Below are 11,381 nucleotides of genomic sequence, written 5' to 3'. Positions count from 1 at the left end.
GAAATGGATATTTAGTTCATTCAAAAACACCAAAACCCCCTCCATGAAAAGGAAATGTTGACATGCACACGCACAGTCCAACAGCCTTTTACCGAAAGTGCTCTGAAAGCTCTTTTGTACATCAGAAGAATGTTCCCTTTGTCCACAACTTATTTATTCCACTTCCATGTCATTTGTGCGGAACGTCTTGGGGACAGCATGGAGAGGAAGAACACTAGAAAGATGAGAAGCAGTCATTCTGGAAATATGTCCATTAGCGGCTACACATTTGTACTGTAACTGTTTCCCAGATGCTTGTTGTTGTGCAACGCTGCGACTCCACCAGTAGCTACAGACAGATTTTGACATGTTTATGCCGCCCCAGCAGCCCGAGCGTAGTTTCCCTGTGACGTCTCATCTTTTGGCAGGTGTTCAGATATGAGCTGTATGTGCCTGTGAGTTGTCAGAGCTCAGATCACTCTGCGGCCATGCGACAGGGCACAGATATGATGGAGAAAAGTGAGGTTTTTCAGGCATGGAAGGTGCTGCTGGTGGGGATGTGTGTGCTGCTGATGATCCTGACCTCCGGTCTAGTGATTCTGCTGGTTCGGCAGAAGGAGCTGTCAGACGAGCTGGTCAGGTTGGATGCCCAGATGCAGGAGCTGTCACAGAGCTGCGGGCTGAAGGAGGGAATCCTGTCCACGGACCAGGATGAGGCTGCAGAGCTGAAGAAGCTCCACCGCAGCAGGAGGAACCAGGAGCGGGAACCAACACAAAGTCAAGAGGAGAAGGACATGCTGATGCTGATGACATACTCCATGGTCCCAGTAAGACACTCAAATGCTTTCAAATGGGCTGTTTTGTTAGATTGTGAATATTCAAGTTCATTGACTTTACTTCCATGCCTGAAAAACCTCACTTTTCTCCATCATATCTGTGCCCTGTCGCATGGCCGCAGAGTGATCTGAGCTCTGACAACTCACAGGCACATACAGCTCATATCTGAACACCTGCCAAAAGATGAGACGTCACAGGGAAACTACGCTCGGGCTGCTGGGGCGGCATAAACATGTCAAAATCTGTCTGTAGCTACTGGTGGAGTCGCAGCGTTGCACAACAACAAGCATCTGGGAAACAGTTACAGTACAAATGTGTAGCCGCTAATGGACATATTTCCAGAATGACTGCTTCTCATCTTTCTAGTGTTCTTCCTCTCCATGTTGTCCCCAAGACGTTCCGCACAAATGACATGGAAGTGGAATAAATAAGTTGTGGACAAAGGGAACATTCTTCTGATGTACAAAAGAGCTTTCAGAGCACTTTCGGTAAAAGGCTGTTGGACTGTGCGTGTGCATGTCAACATTTCCTTTTCATGGAGGGGGTTTTGGTGTTTTTGAATGAACTAAATATCCATTTCCAAATAAATAGTAAAATGTAAAGTGTAAAAATGTATTTAATTTGTGTAAATGTAACTGTAAGATCCCCTATTGGAAAAAAAGTCCTAATTATTCTGGACAACAATGTTTGGAGAAAGTAAGTTTTCCTTCAAATTTGGGATGAAAGCCCCCAAACTAAAAAGATTTATGTTGTTCTGATGCTTTTATTACGAGAGGGAACAGAGCAGGAATCCTTTCTGTCATCTTTAACAGAGACATATCCTCAGTTTTTCCCTGTTGGGATCAGAAACATTCATGAAATGCAAAGAATCCAGGAGTCTGTTGCAGCGATTAAGAAGGGCTGGGTTTTTCCATCAAGTGATTCCTGGATAAATACTGTTGAGCAGTGCCCCCCCCCCCCCCCCCCCCCCCCCCCCCTACTCACATCCTCTGAGAGCTGGCCCCTCTACACATACTGAATATAATGACTACACTTTCACCTCTGTACACAAGTATTTGACAAAAATATAGAACAGAGAACTGTAGTTGCATCATCATTAATTAACGACTCTCTGAATTAAGTGATTAACTGTTTAAGCAAGTTCTTCAATTCAATTCAAAGTCTTCAGTGTCATTGCACATTGTACAACCAAATGAGGTTTCCCAGTGGTATAGATAGTGACCTGCTAATTTACATATCACAGTCTAATAGATCAATATAAAAACAAACAATAAATGGAATAAAATCTGAGCTATTAAAACAGATGAGTATATGTACCAATATGTCATTTTTAGTGCACACGATAATGTTTCTCAGTTGGGATACTGTTGCACTTTGTCAAGTTCTCTAATGGCACTTGGATAAAAGCTAGTTTGAGGTTTTAGGACCTGTAGCGCCTTCCGGAGGGCAGCAGGGTGAAAAACTGATGATCTGGGTGAAGTAATAAAAGATAAGATAATACAAGCTACAATGTATAAATCAAATGGATGCAGTCTTTTCTCTTTATGCTGTGTCCAAATTAGATTTAGATGTATGGTCTCCCTTAGGAGAAATTTTACTCAGGTCTTTTGAGAAAAACACTATCGATGCAGAAGGACACAGCTTTTCCACACAAACATGTACAAACCTCAGTGAACATGGAACATTCCATATTCAGCATTGAATATTGAATAACACACAGATTAATGCAACACTTTCAGTTGTCAGGATGTGAATGAGTAGTTTTGCAAAGCTTCCTCTGAGTTGTACAGGAAACTTTTTTAAAGTTTGTCAGGGTTCCTACAGCCGATGCTTATTTAACTGTGTGTCTCTGTTTTTCAGGTCAAATCCCTCATGGACATGTGCAGCTCCAGAGGAGTTTGTTTAATAGGTGTATTTCAAAACTATTTTCCAGCCCAACACTATATTATGTTGTCCTTCCTTGTTAATATACTACACATATTGATGCCTCATATTGTGTTTAGTCTGTGTAATTATTTTATAAATTTTTTTTTTCCCCAGGTCCAGCTGGGCCTCCAGGTAAGAACACATATTATTAGTTTATTGCATAAATGACATAAACTAAGCTGAAATCATGACAAAGTAATTTTGCCTGTCAGGTTTGCCCGGTAGAGCTGGTTCACAAGGCCCAAAGGGTGAGCCGGGTGCGGAGGGGAGACGAGGGAGAAAAGGTGAGAGATGTGTTGGTTTTTCACAAATCGAATATTCGATCCATGTGGAGAGAAAACAAAGAAATTAACTCAGAAACAGAAGTCAGTCTAGTTTGAAACAGTCCTCCATTGTGTAACTACGTGAGCATCCCACTCACTGTCTTCAATACACTCTGTTCATAGCTGCCACACAGCTGTTTACACATTAATGAGGCTGTGTTGTGGTTTGAATCGTGTGCTCCACACAAACGTCCCTTTGTGGGCAATTTGTTTGCCTTTTACTCATCTACTGACTTCCCTGAAGGCATCACAGATTGGCTCAAGTTGTGTTTTTCACTTGGAAAAGGGTTTTAACGCTTTTTTTTTTTAAATCCCTGCAAAAACACATGGATTGTTCAATTATTTTCAACAAATGATCTGACAAGCCTATCAATATATACTGTAGGACCCCCTGGTAGAGTTGGAGAACCGGGACCCAAAGGAGACCATGGGCCTCCTCGAGTGAAAGACGAAACCTGCAACGACATTCTCTCTGAGGGTGAGAGACGACATGATACTTGAACCTGATATTGATAATGTGTCTAACAGAGAGAAGACATTTCTTATGTGCTTTTACTTGATCTATTAGGCCCCACCACCACGACTGTATTTGACATTTTATCGTGTTGTGTGATAAACAAACTGAAACAACCTCTATCGACGAATCCTATATTATTTTTGATAATATTTGCGTTTAATGTCAATTCTATTCCTATGCTTTAAATTATAATAAAACTATTTCCATCAAAAGACACAGCACAATTGAACAAAATACCCCAAATTCACACAGCAGCCCACATTATGTCTTTTCTTCTGTTTGTTGTTGTTGAAAAGAGCTCTTGAATTTGACCAACATTTTTGTTTTGGGGACTGTTTTACATGTCTGACTTGGGTTGTGTGTATATTTGAAGGTCCCTCTGGTCCAAGGGGTCCACCGGGTCTACCTGGTCCACCTGGTCCAAACTGTCCCCCCTGTAATCCTAATAGAGTGAGAAACAAAACCATCGGCAGACGCATTCATCAAACCAACAAGATGGAGAGTAAGAATGTCTCATCGACTCTAAACCAGTATGTCTCAACATCCCTGCTAAAAACCTCTCTGCAGAAACTACAGTAGACCCAAGAGGTCACCTTGAATCTGCAATATGGCAAAAAGTATCAGAAATATGAATAATATACTTGACTAAAATATGATGAAATATAATGTTTTCATCTCAATTTTAACGGGCTGGGTTGGTATGAATAATCCCATGTACCCAGTCGTAATAGTCCTTAGTGCCGCAGGAAGGATTTTAGAGTTCAAATTAATTGTCCTCAAGAGAAAAATCAAATCTTTCTTAATTTGAGTTTAATATAAATAATTTGGATTACTGGGAACTTTGTTTATTCAATTCTTTTTTAAATGATGTTTGCCGTGAACTTCGTTTCCCAGCATGAAAGTGTTGGAGACCCCACAGGAGCAGAGTTTAATATGAGTCTTAAAATACTGGAATTTCTCTTTAAGATATCCACAACGTTTTGCGTCTTAATTGCAGGATTACTCACCCAGAAGTAATAATATTTTCCAATAAATAATCTTTTCAACAATGTAGAAATATTTAAGTCTTTGCTGTTACCATTGACTGGTGTAGCCCCTGACTTTTCTTGTGCATCTTGGCCTCCCTCATTATAACAATCTGAAACAAAACATACAAATTTTATATCTAATTCTTTCACTCTACCTTCAGAGTCGTCTCCTCTCCCGACCAGAGACAACTTGAATCAAACAGACACAGAAAACAGGACAACAATTACTACAACTGGTGTGAAACAATTCAGTATGACATGCAGCCGTTATATAAATTCATGACATTGATATTTTTTTTTTGTGACTGAAGTCTTAAATTCCTCTTTAATATGAATCTTTTCCAATTCTTCAGTTTAAATCTTATCTTTTACAGTATCACCAACATCACATCCACCTGATGATACCAGAAACATTGTGAATGTTACCGACTCTGAGAAACTACTCAACACAAAAATGCAGCCTGGTAAGGAACTGCTTAAACAGCAGAAAAAAACTATCTCTACCTATTGGTGGTATCAGTACGACATTATTATACAAGTAGTCAGACCAAACCCACCTGAAAACTTGGCCTTCATTTTGATCTTAAATAGACACCTCATCTAAGCATCTTGCATTGTGTTTCAGACAGACACCTGTCAAAGTTCTTAAAGGGATAGTTCACCCAAAAATGAAATGCACTCATTATCCACTAATGAGTGCATCTCCTCTGGAGCTGCGTTCGCACGTGGGTCACAGAGAACATTTAGGCTATAAACATGTAGTAAATGAGGCTGTAACGAGTCGAATTTGAACGTCGGGGTTTAGGGACAATTGGATGACACCACAGGAGCGGTATGGAGGCATTTTATGTTATATTGAATCGGTCACCATTTACTTCAATTGTATTGGATTTGGCTGGAACAATGTTTTCCCCTGGACTCAAACACTTCACCCACCCCTCCACCGGCTCTGAGCTGAGTAGATAATTTATGAATTTTTATTATTGAGTGAATTATCACTTTAAAATAACTAATGTGGGTTGGTGTTGGCTACAGTAGATGTCTCTTGGACCACATTCTAATGTGATCACAAACACACAGACTCGCGACGTGACAGCAATACCAGTATATTTTAAACTCAACATTAATTTATCTTCTAGAGTCAGAATCATTCCATCCGCACCCCGACACTGACGCCTTGAATGAGACCAACACGGGAGACGTCACAGAGGCACCAGTACAATTATCAACAGGTGAGAAACATATGTTTAAATTGTAATCATCAAATATTCCATGTTTTTTTTTATAGTGTCACAAATGGAGGCTTTGCATTATAACATTAGTCTTTGAATATATATATATATATATATAATCATGTGTCATTTTATTCTACAGACCTACTTTCTGGAGACCTGGGTAAAAACAGTGATGTCTTCAAACCCAGTGGAAATATCAGTCTTACAACAATAAGAAATGGTGAGAAACTGTCAAAGCAAATGTCCTGTATTTATTGACCAATTCAAAATGCTGATATATTAAGTGACTGTTGCTGACTGTTTGCTTTACTGGTTTTATTTCCTCCTATTCCAGATTGATCTCTTTACACTCTTAACTTCCAATGTTGAGATATCTTAATATTATCTATGAAATCAGACTATAGTCTATGACCACACACTTTGATTTAAAAAACTATAGTTGACCTCTTTCTTTTTTAGTTTCTACAGAGTCAGTTTCTCCTCGTCCAGACAACACACACGAGTCCTGGATTCCAACGAGGAATGTTACAGAGTCGCCAGTTGAAACATCAGCAGGTTTGGAATACTGAGACTGGATCTCGTTCATGAAACACACGTATGTGACAAGAACATCAAACCATGACCATCTCTCTTTCCACAGTTTTACCAACAACACGTTCTGCTCATGAAGCCGCTGATATCTTCAACTTCACGAACTCAGAGAGGTTCACGAACATAGAAAAGGAAACTGGTAAGCAATTGTTTGAGTTACAGGAAAACCTTTTCTTTTTGTAATCCTTTGCTAAGGACAATGTTTTGGCATTGTTGTTTATTTTATATCATGTTATTATTTACAATTTTGATATTTATGATCGGTTATGTCAGATCTTCCCACTCTCTTCTCTACTCTTGTGCCGTACTCTTTTTGTTCTTGTGTCCATCCGTGTGTCATAATTTTCACTTTATTTATGTTGGGAGCAAATATAAATAATTTCATATCAAAACCCTGAAGTAATTACTGGTGGAAGAAGTATTGAGATTCTTAATGAACTAAAAGTATCTGATTGATATTAAAATAATTTTTTACAGTATTATGAAAGTATTCAAAATTCCTCCAAATTCAAGAAAGAGTATACAATATAACAGTTTTGTCCGTATTTAATTGTTGTCTTTATTTTCTAGAGTCTGTGTCACCTCATCAGGAAAACAGCCACAACATCTTGAATGACTCAAACACAGAGAATATTACTGTAACACCAATACAATTACTAACAGGTTAGAAGTACAGATTGGACTATTCTGCACAAAATGAGAGACCATAACTTGGAAACATTTAAAATAATATTTTTATTTGCAGACCCACTCTCTTCAGACCAAAGCAGAGAGGCAGTCAATGGCAGCAGAACCTTTATTGATGAGCCCAAGGAAAATGGTAAGAAACTGTTCTTGTATTGATATTAACAAATTGTATTTTTATCCAAATACATAAGCAGCAGTTTACTCTTCACAACAATTATTATTTAATAGATAGAGGATATTTAAATATGTATTAGACCACAGATGTGATCTGATGCAATTAATGTTAGTATTAAAAGTTATATAGTTGAAAACAACTGAATGAATTTGCACCTTGAATGATACAGAAAGAGAGAATATTACAGAATCATAAAAAATATTAGTAATAGAATCCCTTTGCTGATTTAGTTAACTATTACTATAAAACATCCTGTTTTCGTTGCTTGCATTTAAATGAGATGTGCCGACCCCACATGAGGACACAAACTTGAATGTCTCTTTTCACACTACAGCTCATGTTCCTGAGGACCAAAAAAGTGATGCCTTTAATGACAGTAGAACCCTCATTAAAACACCCATGCAAAGTGGTAAGAAACTATCACACCACTGTGTATGTACTGTATATGATATAGTGTTGACTTATTTGAAATATTGTTTAAAATTCACCTTTATCTTCATTTCAGTCCATTTAAGTGAACTACCACTTGATTTTGTTGTACAAAAAACAAAGAATGCTGCTGACTTGTTATAGAACACAACTTTATGTATATATTCATATATGAGAAAATGTTAATTAGCCGTTTTCATCCATTCACTTTAGACTCAACAGACAACAAGCTGAATTTAACTGGCAACGAGGGATGGACGGAAACTAGTGAGTGAACTGTGTCATTAAAAGCTTCCAATTATACACTTCATAACAATTACACACAGTTATTACAAGTATATTGTTATAACTGTGTTATAACAGAGTTTTATTGCCGTTGGTATTTTAATTTCTGAACTTTGTTTGTGTAGAATCACCAACACATCATCCACCTGACAACATGAATGTTACTGATGCTAAGAAACTTCTCATCCCAACAATGGAGCCTGGTAACCAACAAGTTTGAGTTGCAGAGTAATTTTAAAGGCATAAAATAAAACACATATTAATCTCATTACTATTTCACCCTCTAGAGTCTGAACCAATTCACCAAGACAACAACCACCGCACCTTGAATGACACCATCACAGGAAATGTCACTGAGGCACCAGTAAAAATTTTAACAGGTGGAAAACAATGTGTCTTGTGTTTGAATAGTTAATTATTCCATGTTTGTCTCTTGTATTCCTATTATAGGCTTTTATCATAATAACACGGTTACTGTCTCACTTTATTCTACAGCCCTCACTTTTGGAGACTTGGGTGACAACAGTGATGCGTTTAAAGACCGTGGTAATAATGCTTCATTGAAACGTGGTTAGAAACTGTCTGCATGAACTGTATTTAGTGTGGTTTGGTATTGACCAGTGTTGACTTGTATGTTTAGCTTCTAGACACAAATAGGAGATTTGGTACATCAGTGTTTTGAAGGACTGTACTGCATGACCACATACTGCCTGTTTTTTATACACAGAGTTATGGTTGACCTCTTCCTGTTTGTTTACTACAGAGTCAGTATCACCTCGTCCGGACTACAGAGAGGACTCCTGGACGGAAAGCAACACAGGGAACGTGACACCAACACCACGTCCACCTGACAACATCCACGTTACTGACTCTGAGAAACGACTAAACCCAACAGTGGAACCTGGTAAATAACAAGTTTCAGCTGCAGGGAAACTTAAAAACCAAACTTTAACCAAATAAAAAAATTCATATGTTAATCTCAGTACTGTTTTTATCTTAGAGTCATTTCATCAAGACAACAGCCACGACAGGTTTAATGAAACCAGGAGAGAGACTGTTACAGGGGCACCACTTATATTATTAACAAGTATGATACACTCTGTTATAATGTTGAAATATAACACCATTATATGCACATCTATTTGTGTTATATCTACATTATGTGTTTCATTCAATTGTATAGCTCCTCTCTCTGTTGAAGTTACTGAAAAGATGGAGCCTTTCAATATCAGTGGAAACATCATTGATACACCAATGGAAAGAGGTAAGATTCTGTCTTTATTCACGTATTTGCTTTCAGTATTGACTTATGCACATTTAGAGTTTTTTTGTTTACTCAAAGATTTAAAAAAAAAAAAAAACTTAATGAAAAGAATGATGAGAAGAGAATTGTGCTTTGTCTCTTACCCTTTAGACTCTTCCTATCCACTCCAGAACGCCAATAAGATCAATGTGACCGACAGTGAGACATGGACAAAAAAGGGTCAGTAAAATGGATTAACATAACTTAATCTATCTAACTATCTAACCATGTGTGTATGTATTCAGCGATACTAAAATACATGTTTTTATTCACTAGAGTGCCGTATCAAAAGTATCAAATGTTCGGAGAAAGCCACCAGTATGAGAAGCACATTTGGAGCCTGGATGTCAGACATATCTCTGCTGGACAACGGTCCATACTGGCTGGCTGATCACTTTTCAGGTGACGGAAACTGAAATAAATGTTTTCTTCATCTATCACAGAGTTTTGTGAATGTTTGTTGGGTTTAACATGTTAACTGTTCTTCCTCAGGTCGAATTTTGGCCGAGTATGAGAACATTTCCTCCTCTCAGAACATGAGCAACAAGACTATAGATGTCCGGAGGTTCTACCAGGGCTGTGGCCATGTTGTTTATAAGGGGTCATTTTACTTCCACAATGCAGGAACAAACAATCTTATAAAGTAAGTGTGTGTGTGTGTGCGTGTGTGGGTGTGCGTGTTTGTGTGTGTGTATATGTTATACATAAGAAGGAATATTCTCCTGACTTCGTAACTTTGCCTTGCTGAAATATTTCTAACACGTTGTTAGACTGTTTACCAATTATTCTGGTCAAAGATCAATGTTGCTGTGATCTCAGAAAGCAAATTTTTTGTGAACTTGATGAATCAGGAACACAGATTGGTATAATCACTACGACTGGAACAAACTTTACCTGAACTCAAAGATAAACTGATTTGACTTTGGAGTTCAAAGGTCAATGTCTCATGAACTTGATATCTTGAGACTGACTGTAGGGAACTTCTTTAAATTTGGATCGGTTGCTACTTGGACAAAAACATGAACTGATTAGATTGCAATAGTAAAAGATAAAGTTCACAGTGACATCATTTGATAGACTGAATGTGCACTTGTTGGCGGAGGCATAAAGCTGCAGGGCAGTAGTCTGTAGATGTGTTTGTGACATACGACCTGGTTAATACTCAGTATTTTAACTCATGCATTTTTTATTTGACAGATTTGACCTGAACACTAGGAGAAAAGACACTCTGACTGTGGCAAAGAGCAGATACAACAATCTGAATTATCTTTTCTGCAACTCAAAGACTTACTTCAAGTTTGCTGTGGATGAAAATGGACTGTGGGTGATTTTTGCTTCAGATACCGATGATAACACAATGGTTGCAAAGCTCAACCCCGACACCTTTTCTGTGGAGTCCGTCATCAACACTGCCTACCCCACAACTAAAGCAGGAAATGCTTTCATCGTATGTGGGGTGCTTTATTTCACAGATGATAAGGACAGAAGAGTTGCCTATGCTTTTGATTTGAAGAAACAGAGTGCTTTTGATGCAAGTTTTGATTTAAGGCCAGCTACAGGCATCTTGGCTATGCTGTCTTACTACCCTAACCAAAAGCGTTTGTACATGTGGGAGGACAGCAAAGTGAAAACTTGCAGAGTTAAACTCAAAGCGACCTAAAAATAACTACTAAAAAACCTGTAAAATTAGCAATAAAACAATATTTGAAGTATCGGTTTTATGTTTATTGTTTTTAATGTTATTAAAGAATTTCAAGAAAGTGACCTGACTTGACAGTTACAGGATGTTACATAATCCTGTTTGAACTGGCTTTTGCTCCCTGATTTGTGACTACTTACTCTGTGTGGCTTTAACAGGCCTTAAAATGCAAGGATAAGACAAAGGACGAGATCTGGTCAACACCAAACCATTAAGAGTGTATTGTATGTCTAAGACTTCTCAGTTAATAGTTATGACGTTATTTTTAAGGAATACGTTCATTTGATTTAATTTAAAATGTCCTTTTTTTATTACCTAAATATCAACATTTATATTCTTACTTTGTTGAAAACCAAATGTACTTTGT

General features: G+C 37.9%; 1 protein-coding gene across 6 annotated transcripts; it reads left to right on the top strand.

Moving 5' to 3' along the window:
• The first annotated feature begins 265 nt into the window (after positions 1-265).
• Positions 266-11,027, top strand: LOC128444430 (gliomedin). 6 transcript variants are annotated; one of them, XM_053426916.1, is made up of 26 exons: positions 266-806; positions 2,677-2,725; positions 2,857-2,874; positions 2,955-3,026; positions 3,451-3,543; positions 3,956-4,084; positions 4,772-4,846; positions 4,985-5,074; positions 5,750-5,842; positions 5,985-6,065; positions 6,305-6,400; positions 6,486-6,575; positions 7,007-7,099; positions 7,182-7,256; positions 7,633-7,707; positions 7,941-7,994; positions 8,138-8,215; positions 8,300-8,392; positions 8,508-8,582; positions 8,776-8,916; positions 9,013-9,099; positions 9,196-9,276; positions 9,427-9,495; positions 9,592-9,717; positions 9,808-9,958; positions 10,513-11,027. In XM_053426916.1, exons 1-26 carry the CDS (start codon positions 468-470, stop codon positions 10,973-10,975), a joined length of 2,886 nt encoding a protein of 961 aa, XP_053282891.1. In that variant the 5' UTR covers positions 266-467; the 3' UTR covers positions 10,976-11,027. The 6 variants fall into 6 exon arrangements, with proteins under 6 accessions (XP_053282891.1, XP_053282893.1, XP_053282890.1 ...); XM_053426918.1 differs by having other exon boundaries at positions 4,772-4,861; positions 8,508-8,555; XM_053426915.1 differs by having other exon boundaries at positions 4,772-4,861.
• The last annotated feature ends 354 nt before the right edge of the window (positions 11,028-11,381 follow it).

This window comes from Pleuronectes platessa, chromosome 7 (genome assembly GCF_947347685.1).
Source record: "Pleuronectes platessa chromosome 7, fPlePla1.1, whole genome shotgun sequence".
NCBI lineage: Eukaryota > Metazoa > Chordata > Actinopteri > Pleuronectiformes > Pleuronectidae > Pleuronectes > Pleuronectes platessa.
This window is presented reverse-complemented; position numbering and strand designations above follow the sequence as displayed.

Bases quoted from the DNA above. Each gene is read 5' to 3' on its own strand.
- LOC128444430 (XM_053426915.1), top strand. From the start codon at position 468: ATGCGACAGGGCACAGATATGATGGAGAAAAGTGAGGTTTTTCAGGCA. The intron at 8,917-9,012 runs GTAAATAACAAG...TTTTTATCTTAG, and splicing joins AAACCCAACAGTGGAACCTG to AGTCATTTCATCAAGACAAC. The intron at 9,100-9,195 runs GTATGATACACT...TCAATTGTATAG, and splicing joins ACCACTTATATTATTAACAA to CTCCTCTCTCTGTTGAAGTT.